General features: G+C 34.0%; 1 protein-coding gene across 6 annotated transcripts in view; it reads left to right on the top strand.

Annotated features, from left to right (window-relative positions):
* The window catches only part of gsb (paired box protein gooseberry), a 101523-nt gene that overhangs the window by 50749 nt on the left and 36237 nt on the right, over positions 1–14537 (top strand). For 3 of the 6 annotated variants that reach the window (XM_074136759.1, XM_074136762.1, XM_074136760.1), the window contains exons 2-3: positions 2665–2978; positions 4059–4176. In XM_074136759.1, the coding sequence (XP_073992860.1) occupies positions 2665–2978; positions 4059–4176 (432 nt within the window). Of the gene's footprint in view, positions 1–2649; positions 2979–4058; positions 4177–14537 lie in introns of all 6 variants that reach the window. The other 3 variants (XM_074136757.1, XM_074136761.1, XM_074136758.1) reach the window with 1 other exon arrangement.

The raw sequence follows: 14537 nt of genomic DNA, 5'->3' as shown, positions 1-14537 counted from the left end.
TTCCGCTGCTGCTTCCTCACTGGTTAACATATCTATAAACAAGAAAAGCACCATTTCTCATACACTCGGCAGTCAATTCGTAAAAGAATTACCGTTGTATTCTAATTGTTTCTTTTAAATTGTTTTCCTTAACCTCTAGGATAACATTTTGGTATGTACAGGGTGTACACGGAGGAGAGGTCGAAACTTCTGGAAATGATTCAGCAGCTCAAATGCAACAAAAAATATTCTATTCACTTTGGCCCGATTCTCAATAGTGACCAAGATATTTGCATTTTTATCTTTTCCGTTGATATTCGCGTTTTTCACCATAAAAACAGCCGTAACTTTTCTATCATTTATCCTACAACAAATCTGCTTATTCCAATCGAAAGAGCATTAAATTTCCTATAAATCTGCTTAACCCAGAGCCTCAAAACGTTTCTTATAAATAATGAAATTTTTACTTTAATGTCTAAAAAATTCGTTCTCAATGATTTCTGTCAAAATTTTCAACTGCATTTTTTCAATGATTAATGAATCAAGGAGTCTCCCCAATCACAGAAAAAGTTGTGCATTTATTGAGCTTCAAGACCATATGGATTTTTTTTGTTTTTAATAAAACCCTACCCCGAACAGAGGGGTGTAAATGCAGAAAACTGGGATGTTGCGTAACCGACTTTTCACTATCAAATTATTAATTTACTCGTATGCCAATTTTTGAAGAAGGAACAAAAAGAAAATTAACCATTTTAGTTTTGGACAATTATTATTTAATAAAATGGAAGTAAAAAATACAGTAGCAATAGAAACACAGTGGTAATAAAATGCAATAGGTAGGTGCCGTGCCTAAAATCACCACAAAAATTGTAGAAAACGCGAATATTGACGGAAAAGTTAAAAATGCAAATATCTTGAACACTATTGAGAATCGGGCCAAAGTGGATAGAATATTTTTTGTTGCATTTGTGCTGCTGAATCACCTCCTGAAGTTTCGACTTCTCCTTTGAGTACACCCTAAAAGAAAATTAGAAGTTTCGTAGATTTGAAAAGTTACGTTAGATTCTGTAATATCAGCTGCACTATAAACTATTTCAATGAGAGTTTCAATGTAACAGTTCTTAAAAAAAACGTGAGGCTACTTCTATTTCGTTAGATTAGTACAGGGTTCGGGTCTTAATTTGTAGCCGGGACAAACAATTGCTTCATATCTCTTTTATTTGGTGGAGAATTCTTGGCAATTCAGCCATTTTTGTGTTATTATTTATATCTTCTGGAAAATATTTTTGAATTTTCTGCCGATCTGGTCAGAAAAACTGAGTGTTATTCAAAGCAATGTTTACATAGATAGGAAATTAAGGGAGTTTACTGTTAAATTAAAGACGCTGCAAGAACTTGGCTAAAGTAGAGTTTAAAAATTCACACAGACAGAGTTAGTATCAGAATGAGATAATATGTGTGGGTAACACATGTGTGGTAAGTGTTAGTGAAGTGATCCATCGAAGAGAATATATATATATATATATATATGTAATATATGCATGTATACTTGGGTGTCGGGAGTTGTACGTCGGCGTAGCGGCTATCACAAACGGCAGATCTAGGCAAGCCTGTCGGAATCTTCAGTCTCTAATTACCCACAAAAGGTACACGATCTTCACCGGACATATCCCTGATCTTTCCCGCATCATCATCATCATCATCATCATCCACAACAACAACATCATCTCATCAATAGCCACATCTCAAGACCAAAGATTCAACCCTTCTGCCTCTCCTACAGTCAATCTTGTTCTTCTACCTTTAACACTTCAATATCATGTTATCAAATCTTGTCTTTTACTTTTTTTTTTTTTTTTTTCTATCTTGTCTTTTACTTCCTTATTCATATAATATTAATCAAATTCCTATCCGACACATTCAGCTCTTCTGCTAGACATTTCCTTTTTGAGATGTTGTCCTTCTTCAGTTTTTTTTATTTTCGATATGAAATCTACCGTTCGCTATTTCGATGAAAATTTACTTTTTTACTTTAATTTATTTTCTCATCTCTTCGCTACTTATAACAATCTATTGTAATAATTCAGATTTACAATTTAGAATTTTCAAAAAATCTGCTTTGAAAACAATTAGATGTGTTTGTGAATCCCATGAGTTGGTCTATAGGCCTTTTACACTAACTTTTTCAAAAAAACCAGCGAATGCATAATTTTAAATAAAAATTTATTAGACTAGTGTTGGTGTGGTGGTTTTGAAGCGTGGATTTCAAGTAACAAATATCCTCAGTTCGAATTCTGCGTGCAGCAATGCTTCTACTGCATCACAATGTATTTGTTTGTCCGTTTTTATCGACCAAAAGTACTTGATAGCTTCTGAAAGTTCCTACAGCTAGCATCTTTACCGATTTATCCGATTCTTTAACTACTTTGAAATCTGTATTTTAAAACTGAAATCATAACTTAATACATTCTTTGACAGCAACTAGAGATTCAAGTCCTCCTCAATTCTCTGAATCTGGTAATGTGGGATTTATAATTAAAAACCTAAGCAAAAAAATAAAAAAAAGAAATTTAAATCTTTACCTCACTTCTAAGTTAAAAAATTAGTTGACTAAGCATGTTTTTACTTTATTATTGTAACACATGGACAGATGCGTGACTCACCAAGTAGGAACTCCTTTTACAGGACAAGGCCGAGTGAACCAGTTGGGCGGTGTCTTCATCAATGGAAGGCCATTACCTAACCATATACGTTTGAAGATTGTGGAAATGGCAGCGGCCGGCGTACGACCTTGTGTAATATCACGCCAGTTAAGAGTATCGCATGGATGCGTTTCGAAGATATTGAACAGATACCAAGAGACTGGCAGTATAAGGCCGGGCGTTATAGGCGGTAGTAAACCAAGAGTGGCCACACCGGATGTTGAACGACGCATTGAACAGTATAAAAGAGACAGCCCTGGCATTTTCTCTTGGGAAATCAGAGATAGGCTAATTAAGGTAAGACTTTAACAAAATTTAAGATTTTGAATCTATCGATTACAATTATCGTAACAAATGAATCAACTTTTTCAAAAGAATTAACCTTTCTGACTGTTCACTCTAACTGTGAAAATTTTGAAATCGATAACTCCTCATCTTGAGTACAAAAGACAAAAACAAAAAAGTTGGAACCCATTTGTTTGTTTGTATCTTTATTTTAATGGCGTCTCTTTTTTAATATCGTTACGAAGTTTTTGAAAGTAAATATTGTTGGCCTTTGAACTTACTTCTTAAAAACAGGTTGGCTTTCGGCCATTTTGGTGTAAAAAAAAAAAAAAAATGTTAATATTTAGAAGGCATCTTCAAGTTCCTGTAAACTAATTCAAGATCTCATTAAAACGTTATTTTGTTTTTGTTTTTTTTGTTGATTACAACGTATTATTCAAATCTTAGTGTTTTATACAATTCTTATAATCCCCTGAAGATATCAGGCTAGCTTGTCGAAACGTTCCTTAAAAAACAATGAAATACGTTCGTTTTTATTAGTGGGCCATCCTAAAAAAAACGACCGATATCCAACCATTTTTATTTAAGTTTATTTTATCCGCCGATGATTGCTTTTAGAATACAGTTTTCTCACAAATACCATAAGCGGTCATTGTCAGATAGGTAATGGTAAAGGATTGCCAAAACGGTTTCTATTCTTGAGTTGATGGCCAACACTGAGTGGAATTGATGAATCTTAAGTGATGACGGAGAATTTTCCTCTATTTTCACAAATACTTCTTGTAAAATATATGTCAGGATGAGGAGAAAGGGCTCTCACTGGTAACCACTAAAATCTTTGGCTCTTTGAGACCCCAAAGGAGATAGTAGCGCAAAAAGAACTAGTAGGGAAAGTCCTCAACCTTCTTAAGAGGGGTGGTTTCGCCTACTAGATCCAAAAGGGGATGGTACAATAAGCCTCTTTTGGCTGCGGTGCCGTGAGGCATAGGTCCCGCTCCGTTAATCTAATCTCATGTAAAATAAATTATGTTCAATTTAAAAATGTCATTAAAATTTAATTTTCATTAAAAAAAATAATATTGTTCCTTTCAGGAAGGTATTTGCGATAAAAATTCAGCCCCATCAGTTAGTTCCATTTCAAGATTATTACGCGGCGGCCGAAGAGATGAAACTGACCTTAGGAAAAATCATTCCATTGATGGAATATTAGGTGAGTACTCAAAAAATTTTGTGTTTTCTTCAATTTTAAATATTAGGTTTTCTCTTAAGGAAATGCTTATTCTAAAAAGTGTTGAGGCTTATGCTAAAAAAGAACGTTTTTGCTCCTGAAAGACATTTTAAAGTAAGAACGAAGGAGTTAAGGAAACAAATACAGCTCTTCCTTAGAAGGAGACAATGTACAGACCATTAAAATTGCCGGAAGTTGCTACTGTAAAGTTCCATGTTTAAAAAAAAAAAAGAAGCAGTTCTACCACCACAAAAAGAAAAACGTAGGTCTTTTAGAATTACTTCCTTTGAAAGGTTTGCACAAAAAACTGGTAATAAAAACGGTAAAATGTTCTGAGAATTGTCGCCCTGTTAATAACTACAAAAAAAAAAGATGGTGGAAGAAGAAAAACCAGAAATGGGAATTGAGACTTACAGGAACATAGTGTGATTAAAGGACGGCGAGATTCTGAAAAAGGCGAGGAAATAATTATTAATTTAGTGTTCTAAAAACGGATCACACTTCCAAGTAAATACTTGCGTCTCTTGTAGAAACTGAACGGCCCCGACTAGTAATTTTTTTTTTTTTTTTGTCCGCTTCCTTACTAGTTTATGAGTCTGTATTTGGGTTTCCAATGGCGCCTGCCATTATTCGGATGTTATTTTCTTTAATTAAACAACTGTGAACAGTTAGACTAAATTACAATCTTGTTCATAGCGAGATAAATCCGTTGCATCCCAAATAACAGCTAATTTACTTTTAAAAACATTCTAGAATTTTCAATTAAAACTTGCCTATATTTCAAAAGAAAGGTAGAATATTGCTAATTTCAGTCTCAGTTTTATATATTTTTTTTCCCCAAACATTTGACCTAGAAACTAGCTCACTTAAGGACTTGTGCTTTATTAAAAATTGAAATATGTTTTTTTTACATTGTTAACATCTAAGGTTCGTGTGTCCGACTAGGCCGTGGGGTTATAAGGATAATTGTATTAACCGGCCACTGTAGGCTACAGAAAACACGTGCATCGTATGGTCCTGGCAGATGAGCCTCTGTAGGTTCTGACAGGAAGAGGAGGATACGGCACTGCACGTATTGTGTCAGTGTGAGGGACTCGTATGGCTAAGGATGTTACTTCTCGGGGAGGAAAAACCAAGTGCTGTGAGCTTTACCCCAAGAGTCGCTCTCCGGAATTAAGAGTCTGATTAAAAGGACGGGTCTGGAGGGCAATACATACCAAAATAATGCGGAGGAGTGGTCGAAACTTTGGGAGGTGATTCAGCAGCTCAAATACAACAAAAAATATTCTCTTCACTTTGGCCCAATTCTCAATAGTGTCCAAGATATTTGCATTTTTAAATTTTCCGTCGATATTCGCGTTTTTCACTATAAAAACGGCTGTAACTTTTCTATCCTTTATCCTACAACAAATCTGCTTGTTCCAAACGAAAGAGCATTAAATTTCCTATAAATTTGCTTAATACAGAGCCTCAAAACGTTTCTTATAAATAATGAAATTTTTACTTTAATGTCTAAAAAATTCGTTCTCGATGATTTTTGTTAAAATTTTCAACTGCATTGTTTTCAATGATTAATGAATCAAGTAGTCACATAATTTCAGAAAAAGTTGCGCATTTATTGAGCTTCAAGACCATATGGATTTTTTTTTTGTTTTTAATAAAACTCTACCCCGAACAGAGGGGTGTAAATGCAGAAAACTGGGATTTTGCGTAACCGACTCTTCACTACTAATTTACTCAAATGTCAATGTTTTGGTGAAGGAACAAAAAGAAAATTAACCATTTTAGTTTTGAATTATTATTGATTAATTGATTAAGTATAGTAATAGTATTACAATTTATATTGTGGAAAATTCTAACCCATTTTGGACGTACACCTTGATCAAGCAAGATTCGATAAAGAAAATCGTATCGAACACTATCAAAGGCTTTTTCAAAGTCAATTAAAGCGATATAAATAGTGATATTATACTCCTTAGCTTTTTCAACTACTTGATTTATCACCTGTAGATGGTCTAGCTAGAGGAGCCAGAGCAGAACCCCACTTGTTCCACAGGTTGGTTATCGTTTAATACCATTTTTATTCTCCCTTTTAAAGTCATCATAAAAAGTTTGCAAAAGTTCAAAATTAGACTGATTGGGCGATAGTTGTTCAAATCTTGAGTGCTTTCTTTTTTATGAATAAGTATAATATTAATTTCCTTCCTTTCATTATCTTCGTAGATAATCGTCTAATCTAGAATCCTCATAATAGACTTAAACGGATGGAACTAAACAAATGATTCAAACTTGTCTATAGACTTCTCGAAAATAATTTACTTTTTCACGAAAAATGATTTCTGCACCTAACGAGACTCAAAAACTGCCTGGACTTATACAGAAACGGAACTTGTGAACTCAACCAGTGCTTCCAATACCTTAAAAATAAAAAAAAAAAAAAAACAATCATTCCAATTCCGTCCAACTCCTTCGAATCGCTTTCCTTACTCTTTATTCCTAACTCTACATTTCATCGAGATCTTCTTGTTGTCTAAAAGAAAAAAAGAAGCAAGATCCCGTCAAGTTCCAGCCAGTACCCAGTCTAACTTTAGAAGTTGCATCACTGAGTGAATTTGCTCCTCATGTATCGTGCTTCATCATGCTGTATCTGCTTCACTTATTGCAGAAATGTATACTTGCAGTTGTGAAAATAAAAGCAGTTTTAATTTTATGAACAATAATAATACACATTAAATAGAATTAACCCTACATTAAAACGTACACAATACACACCAGTAATTGAAATCAAATGACATTTAAAAGGAGCAGAACAATAATAATAATTTCATTCCAACTGAAATCACTGAATGGTAAACCAAAAAAAAAAAAAAAAAGAGAGAAATATCGAAAAAGATTCAATAACAATCACAAAGTTCTGAAGAGGGGAGACACAGGTATAGAAGCCCCAGTGAAATTGGTGGTTCTGAAGTCTTAGGGGCTCTGCAACAGGATCTCCTCGCCAGCTTCCTCCCATTGGTACAGTTTGGGCGTGTAGTAGTGCCACCCACAACAACCACACATACACACTCACACACATTCACCAAATATAATGTATGTAATCATGAGCGACTGTGCAAGGCAACTCGATGTTCGATTTTTCTGCTATTAGTATTAAACTATGATTACTGTGTTCCTTTGATACTCCCACACTTTGGGGCCCCGGCGATATCAATTTGTTTCTATATTATTATTATGATTATTATAGTTTTATTTTTATTAATACCTAACAGCTGGCTATTGTAGGCCGGTATTGCCTGACTGCTGTTCTTATCTCGTCTAAATTAAAGGTGCTTTCTCAAGTCAAAAATATAGTCTTTCTTAGCTCTCTCTTCCTAAATAGTTCAACTGGAATTTATAATTTTTCTTTTCAGAGTATTTTATTAATTATTTAATAAGTCAAAGATCTCATCTTGCATTCCTTGGATAAATCCGTAATGTCGAAAAACAGCGACGTAAGCGAGGATGTAAAAAGTTGGGATAGCAGCAGGAAATCAATCTTCTGTAATTCTTCGCAGAAGTTCCTCTGCTTTAAAATTTTCTCGTTTAAGGCAAAACTTTGAACATTTCACATTTTCCGCTCAACTTAATGAAGTCCTGCTGATGCCCAATTATATATTTTATCTATTTTACTAAAACTAACTATAAAAAGTAAAGTATAAAGGTTGATTAAACGCTAAAAGGTACACAAATTAGCAAGTACCCAAAATTTCATTCATACTTAAGCTCGTAATTTCAGCCAACGTTCAAAAAAGCTTATGTGTTTAACTGATACTTTATTACAATATCATTTAAGTAATTTTACTGCTTTAAATTTTCATTAATATTTTTTAGAATTTATTAGATGTCACATACCCTTATGCTGGCCATTTTCATCTACAAAATGTTTGCTCAGAAAAGTGTACTCGTAGTACCCATTTAACTTATTGTAGATTGATTTGTAATAAGAGATATTGAACTATTTATTATTAACAGCCCTACGGGAGCGGTTGTTGGCCTAGTTGTCAAGAACGGGTCTTTTTTAAGTGGGAGATCCCCAGTTGGAATCCCGCGTATGACTTATTTATTAGAAAAAAAATTGTCTATAGTAAAGTATAAGCTTCTGCCTCCGTCCATGACACCTAATTGGTAGTTAGACATTAAACCCCGCCTGAAAAAAATAGGCGTCTACTTTTCTTTTTACTTTACAGCCCTACGCAAATAAACAAACAAAATGGCGGGGAAAAATAGGTGAACATGAAACATGACCTAAAATTTTTGATCACATTTAAGAAGGCTGGGATTTATGCGGAGGATGTTCTCCGACGAGCAGAGTTATAAGTAGTGATGTTCAGTTGGGTACCGAGCTGAAGGCTCAACCGAGTCTAGCTTCGACTCAATACCTCTTCAGCCTTCAGAGCTCGAGCCTTATAGCCCTCGAAGCTGGAGCCGTGAAGCTCAAGTTGGAGGCGCTCACAAACCTGGAGTTGAACGCTCACAAAGTGCAAGCCTTTTTAAATTCTTAAGGAATGAACAACGAACATTTTTAAAAATTATTGTATCCATTAATACAAAAATATGTTTCAAAAATTCATTAGCTGCTATAACTTGATTTTATTTAAAAAAATGAATTTATTAATGGTACAAATAAAATGCTTCATACAAAAAGCAAAAATAAAAAAAAAAAAAGCTCGAGCCTTTTGAGCCGAGCCTTGGAAGCTCACCGAGCTCTCTGTGAGGCTTCAGCTCGAGTACTGACTCGAGCCACCCACTGAGCCCTGAGAGCTCGAGCGCTCAAGGCTCGAACCTTATAGCCTTATAGCTCAGCTCTTGAACAACCCTAGTTATAAGGCGGTAGCAAATAAATTTATTTCTCTTCTATAGGGCTTGGGTAATACAAATATAGTTTGGACTATATTAAAAATATACTCTGCATACATTCTGAAAAATACTGTCCTAAATTAAAAGCTAGTAGTTGAATAGGATGCTAATTCATATCCAGATTTGTCTTCAAGAAAGCTTAAGGAATGAAGTAGAGGATGTTGAAGACAACTAACTTCTGACGACAATAATCTTTCTTCTCGGCGCCCCCCAGAGAGGACTTATCTACCTCCATCTTCAGTCAGAAGTTCAATAAAATGAATGTGGATGAAAGGATGAAATTCAGGCCAATGTTTGCAAATTGCGTAGAAAATGAAGGCAGTTTTTTTGGCTCCGTTGAATAAATTATCAGCTTGAAAAAATGTCACGGCACATCTTTTACTAAAACATAGCACACCGTTTGCTTAAATCTGATAGGAAGATTGGCATTGATACTTTTGGGTGGTATTCTTGCATAAAAACAATAATCTAACAAAGAATGGGAATTAAAGTTGACAAGCAGAGGTTGTCAGCTGGGAAAAAAACAGTACAGAGCAACTACTTCACTAAAAACTCCCATCAGGGAAACGAAGGTAGGCTTCATTAGTAGAATGGACGAACATAAGAAGTCATCTTCAACTCACTAGTGGCTACATAGAAACTTACAACAGATCTTAACTAACAACAAGATCAAGCAGAAGGACGTGAAGAAATAGAAGAAAATAAAACATAAAGCTACTAAGAAAATGATATAATGAAGACAGACAAGAGTTAGTCACCTAGGCAACGTGTGAGGTCCTCCTTCGATGGTTCCTTTTTGTAGTTTGCTTTGCCGCATGAATTATTGATACTGGAGACACTTTTTTTTTAAGTGTTTATTTCACATAAATACATATTTTTAGAATTTTTAATCATTTCTACAAAACAAAAAAGAAGTAAAAACAGGTAAAATGGAATATTGAAAGAGAAGGAATAGAAATCTCTTGTCACGTAAATGTAAACATGTTTCTCCTACGAAATATTCAAATTCTTTAATCTTATAAAATGCTCATTAGAACCATCGCTTCTTTTAAAGAGAATTAACTCTGAAAAATAGAAAAATAAAATCAAACACTTTTTGACTATTATTAAATTGTCACTTTCAGCCAAAAACAAGTTTACGTGTTTTTTAAGATTTAGAAAATTATTTACTTAATTAATTAATTTCTTTGTGTTTGGCATTCGTTTGAATCGAGGAAGTCGAGTGATTTTCAAAAAATGGACGAAAAAGAATTTCGTGTGTTGATTAAACACTACTTTATGAAAGGCAAAACGCCTCAGGAGACTAAAGAGAAGCTTGATAAACATTATGGTGACTCTGCACCTTCGATTAGAACAGTTTATAAGTGGTTTCAAAATTTTCGGAGTGGCCATATGGGCAAAAGTGACGCTGAACGTTCTGGACGCCCTGTTGAGGTTACTACTCCAGAAATCATTGATAAAATCCATGATATGGTGATGGATGACAGAAGAGTGAAGGTGCGTGAGATTGCTAGTGCAGTGGGCATCTCGAATGAACGGGTACATAATATTTTGCATCAACATTTGGCCATGACAAAGCTATCCGCAAGATGGGTGCGGCGATTGCTAACGCTTGACCAAAAACGAAATCGTGTAAGGACGGTTTGCAGCTGTTCCAGAAGAATCCGCAGGACTTTAAGCGTCGTTTCGTCACTGTGGATGAAACATGGATACATCACTACACTCCTGAGACCAAAGAACAATCTAAACAATGGGTTACCAAGGGGGAATCTGCGCCAAAAAAAAGGCGAAGACCGTTCCTTCGGCCGGAAAGATTATGGCGACTGTCTTTTGGAATTCACAAGGAATAATCCTCATCGACTATCTGGAAAAGGGTAAAACTATTACAGGTGCATATTATTCATCGTTATTGGACCGTTTGAAAACCGAGCTGCAAGAAAAACGCCCACGATTGGCCCACAAAAAAGTCCTTTTCCATCACGACAACGCACCAGCTCACACCTCAGCAGTTGTGGTCGCAAAATTAATGGAAATAGGGTTCCAACTCGTTTCACATCCCCCCTATTCTCCAGACTTGGCTCCCTCGGACTACTATTTGTTCCCCAATATGAAGAAATGGCTGGCGGGAAAAAGATTTTATTCAAACGAGGAGGTGATTGCTGAAACGAATGGCTATTTTTCAGACTTGGACAAATCCTATTATTCGGAAGGGATCAACAAACTAGAGCAGCGTTGGACGAAGTGTATAAGCCTAAAAGGAGACTATGTTGAAAAATAAAAAAGGTTTACCCCAAAAAATTAAGTAGTTTTTATTTTTGCACGGACTTTACAAACGACCCTCGTATACTCACAATTCTGTTCGTTTTTTTATTAATGTATCTTTTTGTGAAGTATTTTACGAAAAAAGTGCCCTATTTTTTTACTAAGAACATTTATTTTATAGTTTGAACTTTTAACAAAATTACAAAAACAGTTAATAGATTGTTGGTTTTTGCATAGATTTTGAGAGAGTTGTTTTTCGTTTCCACTATACAGGGTAACCATGGTTACATGCTCCACCCACTTTTTTTTTTAACGGCGGGAAATTTCGAAAAAATAAAAAACACGTTTTTAATCATTTTTAGTCTAGTTTATTTTCAGTGATTGGCCCATTTTTTTTTAAACCCCTGTATCTCGAGACTTAGCATCCAACTTTGTTTTTTCAAATGGAACGTTATATTTTTTTTTGCATATTTTTATTGTATTTGAGCTTCTAGAAATATAGATTTATTTTTTGAAATCGTTTAGGTTTTTCAAAAGATATGGTAATTTAAAATATGAAAAACAAATTTCAGTTTATTTCAAATTTCAGTCAAAATTTACGTTATTTTTTAAATAATCAGTTCAAACTGGGCACAATCAACGGATAGGCAAGCCAAAACTCTGGGACTCCCACGCTTTGCTTGTAGCAACACTTATGGTGACGAAATCAAGATCTAGGCAGGCTAAGAGTTATTCGACGTTTCAGATCATCGACTGAAGCCATGGGATTAAGGTTACTGTACATGTAAACATCATTTCTTAGATATCCCCACAAAAAATAGTCTATTGGGGGTTAAGTCCAGAGATCGAGGTGGCCATTGGATGGGACAATGTGTCCCTTCAATTAAGTTTGAAAAATTACTATTTCCCCTGGTTAGGACTTCAATATTCAGTCATGAACTAACTAACTTTAACTAAAGGGGCTGCAAATCGCCTTAGCTGGCTCGCTGTTATTCTGGAGATTAACTTGCAACACTATCTGGGCAATATTTTTAACAAATATTTCTATCTTTCAATACTGCAGGTTGTTGGAATTTAAAGAAATCTAAAGAAACTTATGTTTGACATTTCTGTTAGCAAAGTAAAAGTGTACAGCAATTTTGTACTGGAATGTAATTGATTTGGAAACTGGATATGAGCTCATTAATATAGTAATTTCCGGGAACAAAACAGAAATAGTTTCTTTATAGTTTTTATGGTATAGTTAAGTGTTACAGGTTGAATCTTTTCTCATAAACTTGATCATTGACATCTATTAAAAGTTAAAATAAATAGTTTTTGCCTCCATTAAATACTGAATGAAATAAATACAGAAAAAATACGAAAGAAGCCAACACTAGGTGTGGTCCAAAAAAGACAAATATAATAGCTGACGTTTCGGCATTTTATCACAAAACCTGAAAGTCATTTATTTTGTTCCGCTTGTATAAGTACCGCCTTCGTTTCGGCACGCTTGTCCACCCCAACCGGCTTCGTCTCTGTAGTCTTTCTCTTCTTAACAGGTCCATATATCAATCTTTGTGGTTGCAATCTCCTTTTTTTCCTTCCTATTTTTGCCTCACAAAAGTTTATTTTAAATTTTTTTTTTCACTTAAATTTAGTTGATTTATTTAGCTAAAATTTCTTCTTTATTTTGGTTAAAAAATATGCCAACAAAGCTTCTGAAACTAACGTTTTATCAGGTGGACTAATTGAAAATCAGTGGTTTATAATTACGAAGATACCAAATAGATAATATCGTTCATTTTTTCTATGTTATTGGTAGCGGTCGCTGTTTTCTTTCATTCTTACAAGCTTCAAGTACATCGACTCTTTCGAGTTTGTTCATCTGGTACCATTCCAAGAACAAATTCATTCAACCAGATTATTTAAAAAGAAAAAACAAATATTATTGCCAAAATCATACATAATATTTTTTATTTTGCCAAGATGGACGTATGGGCTAGGTCATCATTTCAGGGCTCATATGCTTGTTGACAACAATACATTTTTTTTACATTTGTACATTTAAGGTATAAACCAACATTATGCTTATCTCCTCATCATACACTATGTTCTAACTGTTTACGTATTTCTAAACTCCTAATACAGAGTTAACCAACCTGTGGTAAGCGAGTTGCTGGTTGGTGGTACACTAAAAATAATCAATAATGGCTGACATAAAAAGTTAAATAAAATTAGGAATCTTAAAAATATCATAGAAACGGCCTCAAGATATACGAGAAAATATAATAGCACATTTAACAGAATTAAAATTGTCTTTCATGGAGTATTTTCCAAAACCCGAAAACACAAATGATAATTGAATTTCAAACTCCTTCTATAAAGAAAATTTAGGAAAAGCTATATCATTATCAATAAAACATAAAGAAAATTTAATAGAATTATCATGTGACAGAACTTAAATGATAACTATGTAAAGATCTGCTTAAAGAGACTGGATTGTAATGAGTAAGCTCTATCCAAGCAACATTAAATTTAATTGGTACACTTACAGGTAGTTGAATGCTTAAAAGAAATGAATTTAGAAGATTTAGGTACAAATATAATAATCCTAAAGAAGAACTTTGTAAATTAATTAATAATTTTGAAGAGAAAAATATGTACGCAATTTTTAATTATTTAAAAAAAGTTTTAAAACTAAGATCTTACACCTTACAAAGTTTATAAAGTGAACATGAACTTGAACTCCTTTGTAACAGATACATTGTATCTCTTCACAAATAAAGATAATAAAATAATACACTCGGTATAACAAATTTCACGAAATACAATCATTTTTACGAAGTGATACAATTTAGCATGATGTACTACCAAGTGTTAGGCGAGCCAAAAAATGGTTGGAAAACGCTGTTCTAATAGATACTTCTAAAAGATTGTTCAAAAAATTTTTGACGATTTTGTTATAGCATTTTAGTGGATAACCTTTTTATAATTGTATAATTGAGGGCAGTTTTAGTTTAATATATTGTTGCTAAGTATTTGCCAAGACATTTTAGGTTCCACAATTGAGTTTGAAACCGCTTTTTAAAGTACCCAAATGGACAAATCATTGACTTTGTAATATTTATTTCTGAAACAGAGCATCTTTAAATAATTTTACAATTTCTCTCGCAGCTCAACTTTCATTCGCAATATTTTGTGTA

This window comes from Rhodnius prolixus, unplaced genomic scaffold (genome assembly GCF_049639745.1).
Source record: "Rhodnius prolixus isolate KJV_2025 unplaced genomic scaffold, Rpr scaffold_5, whole genome shotgun sequence".
NCBI classification, from domain to species: domain Eukaryota; kingdom Metazoa; phylum Arthropoda; class Insecta; order Hemiptera; family Reduviidae; genus Rhodnius; species Rhodnius prolixus.
The sequence above is the reverse complement of the archived record's forward strand: the minus strand, read 5'-3'. Positions and strand labels throughout refer to the sequence as shown.